Raw genomic sequence first — 14,788 nt, forward strand, 5'->3', positions numbered from 1 at the left:
CAGGTTGTGCAGAGCTAAGATTTTTGACCATAAAATTCTTTGCGCTGTCTATGAGCTGGAAAGTGCAAAACGGAAGCACTACAGCACCACCGCTGATGGGAGGGTGGAAGTACAGCGTGATGCTTTACATAGCCAGTTGCCATTGTAAATGTAGACACAGGTACTTGCGTTGAGGAAACGTTGATCCAGGATGTTGGGACAGGGATGTGTAATCAGGAAAGGCACGTGGGCAAAAGTTTTTTTTAAAATTTCTTTCAAATATGTTACAAATTTGAAAACGGCCAACTAATCATGAATGCTTCCCTGTGCTGCAGAACGGATTCCCACAGGCCGCATTCTGAATACACGGGCAATGAAGGAGATGTACAAAAGCTACATTGAGTTGTTGGTCAGTGCGGCCCTTGACCCAGCCATGATCGAAACAATCGAGGCCAACAATGGTAGGAATCATGAACAACTTGCAAAGCCATGTCTATGTTTTGAGCGAGAATACTCAGCCTTATTTGGTTCCAGACCTTTGCTATTCCGCCCCCACCCCACTCCATTCTATTGTTTTCATTTTCCCGCTCCCTTTCTCCTTCCTCTTTGATTGCGCCCTTGAGCCCCCACCCCCTCTTTCTCTTTGCGTCTCATTCATTTTTTTCCCCGTTTTGGTCTCTCCATTACGTAACTGGCTTTTTTTGGTGTGTTTAAGACGGGAGTTGTAAAAGAAAAAAACATTGTCAAAGTTTCTGGAAATGCTACCAATTGAAAAGGCCCCCCGGGGGTTGGCCAACTTATATTTTTGCTTTTGGCTACAGACGAACTTTATTTACCAACCATGAGGAAGATTGATGGCATTTTAACGGAGCATAAGAAACGAGTGACAAAAAGAGTGTCTCTGAGCTCCTCGCTCCAGGTATCTGTACTGACTGCGTATTTACATATAACACAGCTTGTGCGTCAATGCAGCCCTGGGCATTTTGTTAAAGCCCTTTGTTAAACTGCACTCCCATTGTGGCACTGGCGCTGAATTTTTTGGGATGAAGGGGTTGCCTTATGAGGAATGGTTGAGCAGATTGGGCTGACACCCACTGGAGTTTAGCAGAATGAGAGGTAACCATATTGAAACAGATAAAATCCTGAAGGGACTTGACAGGGTGGATGCTAAGAGGATGATTCCCCTTGTTGGGGGTAGCGGGGTGGAATCTAGAACTAGGGGACACAGTTTAAAAATGAAGGTTCTCCCATTTAGGACTGAGATGAGGAGAAATTTTTTCTCTTGAGGGTTGTAAGTTTGTGGAATTCTCTTCCCCAGAGAGCAGTGGAGGCTGGGTCATTGAATATATTCAATGTTAGATTGATTTTTGATTGACTAGGGAGTTAAGGGTTATGGCGGGGGGGGGCAGGCAGGAAAGTGGAGTTGAGGCCACAATCAGATCAGCCATGATCTTATCGAATGGCGGAGCAGGCTCGAGGGGCTGAATGGCCTACACCTGCTTCTAATTCTTGTGTTCATGTGAACGTTAGAGACAACAACAGCTTTATATATATGTAAAAAAGACACCGCACATGATTCTGGGGCAAAATGCACAGCATTGAACACAATTAGCTATATTGTCTGCCTCTATATGAGAGAAGAGTGAATTAAATTAGTAAAAAAAAATCAGACCTAAAGCACATCATTTATACAACTGTAAGGAATATTTAAGCGTTGCCAGGTCAGTGCGATTTGATGTCCAGAGTCGGATACAATATTGGGCCAGATTTTGCTGTACCAGGCCGTTTAATTGCATCTTCTGCTAGAGTTGCCCTTGCACATTTAGGTTTTTAAAATAGTTGCCGAAAATGCGACTGACAAGGGTGCAGCAAGGGAAATAGGAGGAAGAAGTGTACGTTAGAGTGGGTGAATTCAATATCAAATCAGGTGGAGGCAGAGAAATAAAGAGAGGGAAAGAAAGATTAGGTTAAGAGGGAGCAAGAAAGGCAAAAAGGAAATGTTTTAAAATTTGACATTTTTCTTAAATCTCCAACAACAATTAAAACCTGAAGGAATGAGACTTCTCACTTGAAATAGTTAATTTTCAGTGACAGAGCGGTCGACTGATAGTAATTAACAATTCCCACTTCATTTAAAAGATATTTAGGCTGGACTATATATAGGACTTAACTTTCTATGGCATGTGTAGCTCATATCTACCACACAAATACAGCAACTTCACGCTACTCAATGCAAGGCAGACACTGAGATGCCATTTGCTAATGGCAGTCATCTCTGACAGCAATATTTGGATATTTGCATTTAGCTAAACAATTGCCCCCTGTGTAATGTTGCTGTAGCAGTTGTACATAACAGTAAGTGCTATGAGCCTCGCGGGTCTTTGGATGGGAGAATCTGGACCATCGGGTAATACTTTGGCTGTGTGCACGTGGTTTGTTACAGGAGGGGCTGCAGGCGTTTCCCCAGTTGGTCGTCGAGGACTGCGAGGCGGACCGCAAGGACAACCCAGCCAGCTCGGTGAAGTTAAAAGTGGCCGGTGCGCCCTACAACAGGAAGACACTCAACCAGCTAAAGAAGAATGTACCGCGGCCACAGGTAGGGAAGCCCACTGGTTTGGAGGAGGACATTGAGCGTAAATGTGCCACCTGATGCCTTACAGGAGGTCTAAGGTGTGAGATAGATTGCTCTACATATGGTGACCCCTTTCTTTTTGGGACATCGGATGAAGCCACCATGGGAGGGTTTTGCGGGTTTGGGTGAAGGTTATTTCTAGGGTCAAATAGCTGGCTGACCTGTCCCTCTCCCAACTTGAGGACTGATGGTTACAATTCCACGGGTACCAAGTCAGTGACATGACGTTGGAACGTAGGAACAAGAGGAGGCCATTGACCTCTTGAACGTGTTCCACCATTCGGCTGATTTACCCAGCTTTCGATTCCTACGCCTTGCCGCATAAAAAGGGAAGGTGGGAGGGGGGAGAGAAAATTGAAAGGCAAGGGAGGGTCGACAAACAAGCGAGCATTTTCAGTGCGTGAGTGTGCAGCAAAGGGCACAGCAGCATTCATGTACTGACTGTTTGGTCCTCCCGAGGTTACTTGTTCAAAGCAACTTGTGACCATCTTTAACAAATCCACGCTATTGTTGGATGCTTTTCACTTGGGGACTTTCTGCAAAGGGACACAGCTCTGAAGCCCATTTTGTAACAGCGATAACACTCTAGTATGTTTATCATACAAAAACCCCTAAACCGGGAGCTCTCGGGCTCTGCCTCTCGCTCCCACCAAACGTTTTGGCCACCAATAGCGATAAGGGTTTGGACCGATTCCCGAGTGGGGCAGAGACTGCACCACGTGGAAGACAAGTTACAGATAGTGTTTAGTAAGGTTACAGATAATGTTCAGTTACGCTCTGATCTCCTGGACTGGTTTCGATTGCCTGAGAGAGTTGGAGAGGAATTTTTCCAGAGTTTTTCTCCCCGAGTGGCTCTGGGTTTTTTTTTTTGGCCCCTCCCAGGAGATCAGGGGGGGATGGGAGTGGGGTGGGGGGGGCGCGGTGATGCGGAGTTGTGTAGAATGCCTTTAATCATGATGGCCGTAGTCATCCAGAAGAGGAAGGTTAAAGCAACTTTTTTTTTCCCCTGCTCAATGTGATCGATGGGGAGGGAGTTGGCCAGTTTGCAGTGTGTGTGTGTAAGCTGACATTGCCCATGCTGCCTGCCCTTTGATCATTTGAGAGCTTCCTGTGTTTGTTTTCTAGGACTTCCAAGTGGAGGCGGAGAAATTGCAGTTTTACACCTTGTTTCACTCCCTCCATCACTACAAGTACCATACATTACTGCATTGTAAGGAGCAGGTGAGTTGGTTCTTCTCCTCCCCCCACACCCCCATTCTGGCCTGTTATTCCTAAAAGCAACAATAATCCGTTCTTATTACTTCCCTTTCCAACCGTCTCGCCACAGAAACGCCCCTCACCCACCAGAGACTGGAGGAGCTGGGATTGTTCTCCTCCGGGCAGAGGAGGTTAAGGGTGGGGGTGGGTTTCATGGAGGCGTTCAAAGTTACGAAGGTTTTTGAAAGAGCAAATAAGGACAAATTGGTTTCACTAGCGGGAGAGTTGCTCATCAGGGGGCACAGATTTAAAGTGATCGGCAAATGGACGCAGGAGCAGGAGTAGACCAGACGGCCTGTCAAGCCTGCTCCGCCATTCAGTACGATCGTGGCTGATCTTGGGCTTCAACTCCATTTTCCCTCCAGCTCCCCCTATCCCTTGATTCTGTGAGAGACCAGAAATCTCCCTATCCCAGCCTTAAATGTATTGAACGATACAAGACCAGGTAAAAGAACCAGAGGTGACGTGAGGGCTTTTTTTTTTTTGGTTGATGTAGTGAGTTTTTATGATCTGGAAGCCGCTGCGTGAAAGGGCAGTGGAAGTAGATTGAAGAGTAACTTTCAAAAGGGAATTGGACACATAGTTGAAAAGCAAAAATTTGCAGGGCTGTGGGGAAAGAGCAGGGGAGTGAGGCTACTAGGGTAGCTCTATCAAAGAGCCAGCACAGACAAATGGGCTGAATGGCTGCCTTCTGTGCTGTCAGTTTCTGTTCAGCTCTGTAGCCAGTTGCGAGCAGACCAGTCAGAGCACCTCTTGAGGGTGGCCTACTATTCATGTCCACCCAGTGAAGCCGGTTCAATGGGCTGAATAGCTCGGTGTTCAGCCTTCTTTTATGGGGGGGGTGAGTGTCGCTGGCGAGACCACCATTTGTTGTTGCCCATCCCTAATTGCCCCTGAGAAGGTGGTGGTGAACCACCACCTTGAACCGCTGCAATCCATGCGGTGTAGGTACACCCACCGTGCTGTTAGGAAGAGAGCATCCCGCCACGGCTAAGAATGATGGCGGTTTGAGATTTGGAATGCTCCATCTCATTTTGCGAGCTTCATGTTAGAACCTGGGTCAATCAGGAATGAGACGTTTCACCCAAAAGGAGCAGTGAACCCCATCCTAAACCAAGTTATGGGGTACGGTGGTGCAGTGGTTCTGGTAGTGAATTGAAGAGACGCGTCAAAGTTTTTCATCTTGCACTCTTCAGGACAATCACAAGGATACCAATGTCAGGGATCTTGCAGTTGTCCTGTTGAGTGCAAGATGAAAAGTTTCAACATGTCTCTTTTTTTTTCAGCAATACTCAAGTTCTATACTGTCAAATTGGTAGTGAATTAGTAAACCAAAGATTGTGAGTTCAAATCTGACCAAGATCAATCGTCACATTGAATTTGTATCACTCTAGTTTTGTCAGGGCTCACACTAGAAAATGAGCTGTAAAAACAAAGAACTTTTTTACACAGGGACCTGGAACTCGCTACCTATATAGGTGGTGGAAGCTGAGATGATCAATGATTCTATTATGTCACAGAATGAGGCCATTTGGCCCATCGAATTCATGCCAGCTCTCTGTAGAGCAATCCAGTCAGTCCCATAGCCCTGCAAGTTTATTCTCTCAAGTGCCCATCCAATTTCCTTTTGGAATCATTGATCATCTCTGCTGATTTTCAGTTCCCTCAGGATAACTAGGCGCTTGGCAATGAATACTAGCCTCACCAGAGCCCAAGATCAAATAATTAAAAAAAAAAAATTCTATCTAAATGATCTAAGCTGATTTTAAACCTGAATGAGTGAGATCTGACAGGCTTGCATGTGTCCCTTTAATTCAAGCCATCCTCTGCCTTCCTTCCCCTCAACCTCACCACCTGCGCCTGCCTACCTGCCCCCTCAGTGGTATTGTTGACCTCGTCGGTAAAGGGGGCACATTGACACTGCAGGAGATTCGTTTCATTCGTAATCAAATTTGCTTCCAGCCCTTGAGGAAGCGCCAAGTTGATGCTTAAAGGCTTTAACTGAGGCCTAAGGCATTCTAAAACCGCAGGAATCCAATTGCAATTTTACCCCTGACCTTTTACAACCGCAGGAATCGTTCGCTCCTTAGCTTTGCGATTTAGACATAAGACCACTTTTAAAATCATGATGCCTTTTCATTTAAAAATATGGTGTCTCTTGAAGTTGTGCGATGGGAAACTGATTTCAAAATGGCTGCCCCAGCAACGATGGAGACCTGTTCTTGAAAGATCTATCGTGAGCTAAAGTTAAACTGAGCTTTCATGGCAAAAAGAATGGTGACCAGGGATACGGTAACATAGTGGTTATGTTAGGGAATAGTAATCAAAAGGCCTGAGAGATCCAAGTTCAAATACCACAGCAACTAGGGAATTAATTAAATAAAATCTGAAATAAAAAGCTAGTATCAGTAATGGTGAAGCTACTGTATTTTCGTAAAACTCCACCTGCTTTACTAATGCCCTTTAGGGAAGGAAATCTGCTGCCCTTGGCCAGTCTGGCCTGTGTGTGACTCCAGACCCACACCAATGTGGTTGACTTTTTTTTATTCGTTCATGGGATGTGGGCGTCGCTGGCTAGGCCAGCATTTTATTGCCCGTCCCTATCTGCCCTTGCTCAGAGGGCATTTAAGAGCCAACCACGTTGCTAGTGTGGGTCTGGAGTCACATGTAGGCCAGACCAGGTAAGGACGGCAGAATTTCCTTCCCTAAAGGACGTTAGTGAGCCAGATGAATTTTTACAAGAATCGACAATGGTTTTATGGTCATCGTTAGACTTTTAATTCCAGATTTTTATTGAATTCAAATTCCAGCATCTGCCGTGGTGGTATTCGAACTCTGGAATACCAGCCCAGTGACAATAACACTACGCCACCGCCTCCCTCTCTCTCTCAAATGGCCTAGCAAGCTACTCATTCGTATTCAACAAGATGGCTCACCACTTTGTCATGGGCAATAATGCTGATCTCAAGATGCACATTCTGCGAGTAAATTAAAAAAAACTCTATAAACCAGTGCCCAGGATTAATGGTTAACAACTGGAAATCCTATAGGATCCTGACTCCACCCCCAACACACCTCATTCTTTCGAAGAGCAGAGGACATCAGAACAATAGATAACAGGTTAATGCTTAATAGAATAATGAAAGATGCACAGTGGGGAGCTTAGATTTTTCTCATACATATTTTTACGCCATTTGATAAGAGTAAGGACTTTTCGGTGACGGAGACTCTTACGATGTGACGTAATGGATAACGTGAGTTTAGTGAGACACGCAGGATTTGGTTCTCTATCCAGAGCCAAGTGAGCTGCGATTGATGGTTTGGAGCACAGAATGAGGCCATTCATACGAATTAGGAGTAGGCCATTCAGCCCCTTGAGCCTGCTCCGCTATTCAATAAGATCATGGCTGATCTGATTGTGGCCTCAACGCCACATTTCGCCTACACCCGATAACCTTTGACTCCTTTGTTAGTCAAGAATTTTGTCTCATTTGCGTTTTAAATGGGAGAGTCCTTATTTTTAAACTGTGTCCCCTAGTTCTAGACTCCACCACACAGGTACAATCACCCTGTCGAGTCCCCTCAGGATCTTACAGGTTTCCACAAGATCACCTCTCAATCTTCTAACCTCCAATGGATACATGCCCAGCCTGTCCAACCTTTCCTTGTAATATAACAACCCCCTCCGGCATCCAAGGTATCAGTTGAGTGAATCTTATCTGAACTGCTCCTAAGGCATTTATATCCTTTTTTAAATAAGGAGACCAAAGCAGTACACAGTACTCAAGATGTGGTCTCACCAATGCCCTACTTTTCTATTCCATTCCCCTTTAAATAAATGAGAACATTCCATTCGCCCACCTAAACATTTGCTGCACATGGATACCAGCTTTTCCTGGTTAATGTACCAGCACATCCAGATCCCTCTGTCCCTCGAGTTCCACAATCTCTTTACATTTAATTAATCTGCAGCTTTTCTTTTCTTCCTGCCAAAGTGGACAAATTCACATTTTCCCACATTGTGCTCCATCTGCTCAATTTTCACCCTACTCGCTTAACCTATCTATGTCCCTTCGCAGACTCTTGGCAACTTACTTTCCTGCCTACGTTTATGTCATCAGCAAATTTAACAACCAGACCTTCGGTCCATTTGTCCAAGTCATTGATATAAATCGTAAATACTTGAGGCCTCCCTGTGTCACTCCACTCATCGCATCTTCGCCGACCTGAAAAAGACCCATTTATCCCTACTCTTTGCCTCCTGTTAGCTAACCAATCCTTTATCCATGCTAATATTTTACACCTTGAACTCTTATGTTGTATAGTAATGCATGTGGCACCTTGTCAAATGCCTTCTGGAAGTCTTAGTACAGCACATTCATAGCTTCCCCTTTATCCATATTATTTGTTACTTCCTCAAATAAGCCTAATAAATTAGTCAAACATGATTTCCCTTCCACAAAACCGTGTTGACTCCACCTGATCCCATTGAGATTTTCTATGTGCCCCGCTATAACCTCCTTAATGATAGATTCTAGCAATTTCCCAGTGACAGATGTGAAGCTAACCAGCCTGCAGTTTCCTGCTCTCTGTTGCCCATCACGTGGCTCTCTGCGAGAGCAACTCAATCAGTTCCAACCCCCTTTTTTATTTCCCTCCATAACGGCACAAATGTTTTCATCATCATGCTACCTTTTTGTTTGAAGTCAAGAAAACAAACTGGGGAGCATTAAAAAAAGTGCTCGGTCGTACAGAACTTGAAAATTGCTGATAAGCGAGACATGTTGCCGAAGCTTTTCATCTTGCACTCACTGGGACAAATGCAAGAATGCCAAATTTCAAACAATCACAACAATTTATACCAGAGGAGGAAAGGATGCCGATTGGTTGGCAAGTTCGCTCTGATTAACTTAAATTGGAGCGGCACCTCAGTCAATCAGTCGAGCTTATTATTACTTGCTAGAAGTGACATAACGTTCATACGCAGGGACCCGTTCTCTGCAAACAAAAGGAATACGTTCAAGCCTTGCACCTTTCTGAATTAACCAGGAGCTTGGGGAGCCTATTAGCACGACACCACTGTCTTCCCCTGAACATCTCATTGATGTTTGTAGGAGCTTGCTGTGTGGCAATTGACTTATCGGGTTTCCTGCATTACAACAGTGATGACACTTCAGATGGGTTGTAAAGCACTTTCGGGATGTCCTAAAGATGTGAAAGGTGCTACATAAATGCAACCCCTTGCTTACATTGACATTTCCAATAGCCTGCCAAGCTATACAGCAGTTTTTTCAAAAAAATAATGAGGCTCCCTTTAAGATACCTTGGAAGGGAAAGACAGTAAGGCTTACATTTATATAGTGTCTTTCATGACCTCAGAATGTCCCAAAGTGCTGTACAGCCAATTTTGAAATATAGTCAGTTATAGGAACCATGGCAACCAAGTTATGCACAGCAAGCTCCCATAAACCACAATGAGATTATGACCAGATAATCTGTTTTTTTTGTGCTGTCAGTTGAGGGATAAATATTGGGCCCTGCTCCCACTCCTCCTCAAAATAGTGCCCATGAAGTCTTTTAAGTCCACCTGAGAGAGCCAGAGATTTAACGTCTCATCTGAAAGACAGTACCTCATGTTATACTCCTGAAAGCCAGATGGCGAAGGAAGAAACCAGAGCCAATCTTTACTTGGAACAGATTTATTCACAGAGTAAAACATCACAGGTATATAGCTCCTGACTCTGCCCTGCTGCTAGTAAGTGTCTCTTTATATGTGCTCAAGTAACCATCAATGGTCCCCACGTGAATGAATTTAACCTCAATTGATACAATTAACAACTCCGACAGGGCAACCTCTCTCAGTGCAGGGTGGGAGTGTCAACCTAGATTTTTGAGCTCGTGTTCGAGTGGGACTTGAACCCATGACCTTCAGACTTAAAAGGCAACGGGCACCTTTAGGTAGAACTCTCCATATTCTGTCACGTTAGTACCCAGCTGAAAGTTTTTCCAAAAACTGTTATTATTTAGATTATTGTCAAGATGCCCCTTTTCATCTTTAACCAAGCTTTTGGTTATCTGCCCTGAAGGATAGCTCCTTCATTGGCTCGGTGTCAAAAATGTTCTTTTTTTGATGTCGCTCTTGGGACATTAAATGCGCTATATAAATGTAATTTGCTGTTGTAGAAGATGTGTAAGGAGGTCTTGTGGCACAGTGGGTAGCGTCCCTGCCTCTGAGCCAGAAGCTCCTGGTTCAAGTCCCACTCCAGGAATGGCCAAGGAAGGTGCATTTATAACACAGTCAAACAGGCTGAGTATCAACTTGTAAATCCTTCCAACAAGCACCAATGGCAGGTGGTAAGAGCGGGAGAGATTCCTGGTCAGCCGCGTGGTGGAAAGAATGCTGGAGCCTCCACCCTCACCATAGGGCAAGGAGGCAGGCCCCCAGTTCACCCTAGCCAGAATGGGGATCGAACCCCATGCTGTTGGCACCAACCTGACCCACACCCACATGAATGTGAAAATGGATGTTACCTCTGCAACCCCGACTACTTGAGGGGGGGGTGGGAGGGGAGGGGTGTGGGGTGGGGGGGCCTGGTTGGCTCACTGGGTGTGGATCAGGTTTGGTGCGCGACAGCATGAGGTTCGATCCTAGTTGTGGCTGGGGTGAATTGGGGACCTGCCTCTCTTGCCCTACCAGTAGTGGAGAGCGTGAGGGGGGATGGGGGAGAGGGGGTCAGACCTGCCTTGGGGTCAAAGAATTGGAGAAGAAGGGGAGGGTGTGGGGATGATGGTGGAAATGAGTTTGACTTTAGCATTTGGCTCGCCAACAGACAGACACGCTGTCGGAGGTGAACGAGGACCTGGGCCAGGAGGAGATTGTGCAGCAGTGCATGCGGAATGTGGCGTGGCTGGAGAAACTCTTCGATTCGTTCAGCGAGCTCCTCACACAGGTGCAGCAGCAGTGCGCGTGACACCCCGACAGAGCGACAAGGCTGCCCAGGACTATCCTCTCTCTCTCTCTCTTTCTCGTTCTCTCTCCTCCCCCTCCCCCTTTCCTCCCCGCCCACCCCTTATCCCCTCTCACTGCCAACCCGCCATCTCCCTCCATCCCTCCCTTACCCCCCCCCCCTCCCCCTCGAATGCTGGACCCTACGCCCCAACCCAAACTGCGTAGGACGCGATGTCAGCGATCAGCGGAACTGGCCTAACCCTTCATTACTGGATTTATTATTATTATTTTTTTTTTATTTTTTTATTTTTTTGGGTTGTTGTTGTTGCTGTGCGGTGATTTCAGTGCGAAACTATTCAGTTAGGAGTGTTGAACGACTTATTATTTTCTTCCTCGTCCCTCAGCGAGAGCCTCACGGGCTGGGGCGGCCTGTCTGCTCTCAGAGGTCTAAAGAGGCATCGAGGCTTGGGGGACAGGCTGAGGGCAAACTACTGAATTTAAAGCCTTGCAAGCAATAGTGTTAATTCCTTTTGTTGCCCCAACACCCCCCCCCCCCTCCAACCTGCCTTTCAAAGACGCTCCCTGCCGTCTCTATAAGCGGAGTTGCTGGGGTGGGGGAGGTGTGAGAGATGGTAGCAGCCTACTAATTAATTCTCGGCCTTGAACGAGAGGGGACACGTCGTAACCTGCTCGCTAATGGTCTCCTTGCACTCTTATGGCAGTGTGTTAATATGTTGGGGGAGGGGGTGATAATATGTTGGGGGGGGTGGGTGGGAGGGTAGGTAGGCAGCGACCATGTTGGCAGTGGCCATGCTGGCAGCGACCATGTTGGCGGTGGCCATGTTGGCAGCGACCATGTTGGGTGCAATGCTGAGGTTTTTTTTTAACCTCGAGCAGAGCAGGGACCGGGGCCTGAGGCAGAGAAAGAAGGTGTGTTTGCGCGACAAATAAAAAAAAACCACTACGTTAAAACCACGGACAGGTTTTCTACTTTTTAAAAAAAAACGAGATGTAATTTAGGTTGAGGTCAGACTGCCCATCACAACTTGTCTTTTTTTTTGTTGTAAATTTTAATTCAGACCCTTCAGCAAAACTAACTCCTATCGCATTCCCTTAACCCACCCCGCACCTGGCCATTTTCCTCAGTTCTCGAGTTTCCTGAGGGGTGGTCAGTGTTGGTTAGAATGCTCTCTTCCCATTACCATGGTTCCATCCCACTTTGGGCAGACGTTTTGAAGGCCTCTCTTTAGTGAGCAGGACAGAACGTTCTCACCTGTCGGCTGCCGCTGGCATTGGATCAGAGAGACTTCGGTGATGGATGAGCAGCAGAAGGGGGAACCAGGTGATGTTGCCACTTTTGGGTCACGTTCTTCCTGCCCTCCCCCCTCCACTTTGACCGTTCCCTCCCCCCCCCTCCCCCCAAGCTCTTTCTAACGCAGACACTAGTAAGATTCTAGTCGGTATTTAAGAGGCAAACTATTACTGACCCAGCCCGTTCTGTTCTCTGAAACCAGCTCCTCCGTCCTTCCAATACCAGCTCCTCTGGCATTGTTTAAGCTTAACCTACCCCCTAATCCAAAGGCAAATTCTTGGAAACAGCAACTTGGCTGAAAGTATTGGTTGTGGGGGAGGGGGGAAGTTCTGGTGGAAGGTTGGTAATTCCCCTTTGGAGGTGGCGGTGGTGGGGGTGGGGGCAATGTCAGAGATTAGCACAAACTCAACCATCAGACTATTCGACTGTCTCCCCCATCGGATGGGATGTTTCCGAACGGTTCATCCCACTTCACAGCCCGTGGTTTCTCCTGACTGTTGGAATTCCGTCGAGTTCCCTAGTGACTGGAATAAATCGAGGGCACCAGCCCTTTCTATTTAATCGCCAGTTTTCTTTAGCTTGTCACTTGAGCTGCTGAAACGAGGGCAACGTCCCAGCTGTTTAGGCAGTGCCTTAACTGCAGTGTTATAGTGTGGCTTTTCCCTTTGCCAACTGTCCAAGGCAGAGTTGGGATGGGATATAAAATAGTCCGCTTGTCAATTAGCTAAATGTTTCCCCAGAGGTCTCGGTGCTTTCCTTACTTGGGACCTTTAAAGTTTAATTCAAGTGAAATTCTGTTTCTACTGCTAGGGAACTGGAGGCGAGAGGGGGTTGGAGTAAATTCTTGGCTCATCTAGCTCATGCTGTCCTTAAATTGTCCTTAATTATCTGGTTAGGATTTTGAAAAGCCACAATACCCAGTTAGGTAAGGCCTACACAATTGCCATGACTACTGGACTTGTTTGCAGTTAGACCTGATCCCCAAGGTCTGATTTCCATCTTTGGTCCCCTCTTTCCACCCCCCCACCCCCAACCACAATCACAATACATAAGCAAAAAACCTGGAGGTTTCTGTCCATAAATTAGTGTTTTTAACAGGGTTAAATTAAAGCCAAGGTAATCACGAAATGTAGGTGTTTGGGGCTGCTTTTTGCTCCAAGTAAGTCAGTGAGTGGATTGAGAGACATTGCAAATGGCTGCCATCCTGGAGGACATGTGACCGGGCGCGGCAAATGGCTGCCATCCTGGAGGACATGTGACCGGGGCGTGGCAAATGGCTGCCATCCTGGAGGACATGTGACCAGACGCGGAAAATGGCTGCCATCCTGGAGAAGAGGTGACAACCTCCAGAGCGAGTGGCGGCCGGACTCAATTTTACTCTCGATTTGTGGTGTGGGGCGCGAATGGAAATTGGAAATGGCTGCCAGTCTGGAGTACATGATTGGACATAACAAAATGGCTGCCAGTCGCGAGGAACGAAAGGAGCCCATAGCCTGAAGAACGATTATCTTTGGCGACAGATCCCACAATCAAAGAAGACAATCTTCCCCTACCAAAAATGGCTGCTGTAAATCTCTTTCCCTTGCCTGACAACTCACCCACCCACCCTCTCCCACCACCCCCCTTGCAACAAAACAACACTCTAAAAAGATGAGCAGTCTTAACGTTAGCACTTGCTGCAAGTGAGACGCCCTTGGGTGTCCTGGACATGACTTTTAGCCAACTCTGGGTGGATGGGGGAAGTTGGGGGGGGTGGGGGGGGTGGGGGGGGTGACACGGGGTGGGGGAGGGGAGGGAGAGGGGGAGGGGGAGGAGGAAGCCTGCTGAGAAAGGAATCCTGCAGGAGCAGCTTTGAGCTTTTCTTAAAAGCTCAGTAAGTTGAGGTTGAGTGACACACTGCAGCATGTTTTGGACCTATTTGCTTTTGGATTTTAATCAAAAGAAAAAAAAAGATTTTCTCCCTCATCCTTTTAACAAAAGAATTAACTATTTAAAGAGAGGAAAAAATAACAAAAAAAAAAAATACCTAACGCTGGCTGAATATAATTTAATCAAGTTTTCAAGTTATTTAAAAGCATTTTACTGATTCCATGTCTCTCCTTCCAGTAAAGCAATTTTACAAAAAAAAAATTAGATTCTGTCCTTTTCGGGTGCTGAGTTGTCCGAAGCGCTTTTTAAAACAGTGGCTACATGCCAAATCTCCAGTGTATATATTGTACAGAGCAAATGTCCATGTACTATATTATATTTGAGAGAGGTAATCGATACTTAACAGAGGAAAAAAAAAAGCAAGGTTGCTTAGCTGTGATGTTCAGTCTGACTGGACCTTATTAGTACCTGGTTTATATAATATGTTCTGAGACTTGTCAAGTGTCCTATTTTATTCAGAAAGGTAGTTTACGACAAAACGGAATGATGCGCCCGTACCCCACCCACACCGCCCCCGCCCCCACCCCCCCACCCACTCCACAGCAGGCGAACGGGGCAGGATGGGTTCGTATGCGATAGGATCTCCCTAACTCCCTGCCCTCGTCCGGTGGACTCAAGCGCTTGAGCCTAGGGGTCGCAGCCTACGCGGGGCTGATCTCGGTTACTGCCGGGAGTTGCACAGTGGGACCTCGTCCCTTGGGGGGGGGGCGTGGAGGGAGGTTTAAAAAAA

At 46.5% G+C, this 14,788-nt stretch overlaps 1 protein-coding gene across 1 annotated transcript in view; it reads left to right on the forward strand.

The window, feature by feature from the left end:
- LOC144669323 (proline-rich protein 12-like) overlaps window positions 1–11,762 on the forward strand; it is a 66,732-nt gene extending 54,970 nt beyond the window's left edge. Inside the window, exons 12-16 of the mRNA XM_078531683.1 lie at window positions 315–440; window positions 801–898; window positions 2,423–2,575; window positions 3,737–3,832; window positions 10,699–11,762. Coding sequence (XP_078387809.1) covers window positions 315–440; window positions 801–898; window positions 2,423–2,575; window positions 3,737–3,832; window positions 10,699–10,839 — 614 coding nt within the window. The 3' untranslated portion in view covers window positions 10,840–11,762. The remainder of the gene's footprint in view (window positions 1–314; window positions 441–800; window positions 899–2,422; window positions 2,576–3,736; window positions 3,833–10,698) is intronic.
- The last annotated feature ends 3,026 nt before the right edge of the window (window positions 11,763–14,788 follow it).

The sequence above is a fragment of the Cetorhinus maximus genome, chromosome 29, assembly GCF_964194155.1.
Source record: "Cetorhinus maximus chromosome 29, sCetMax3.hap1.1, whole genome shotgun sequence".
NCBI lineage: Eukaryota > Metazoa > Chordata > Chondrichthyes > Lamniformes > Cetorhinidae > Cetorhinus > Cetorhinus maximus.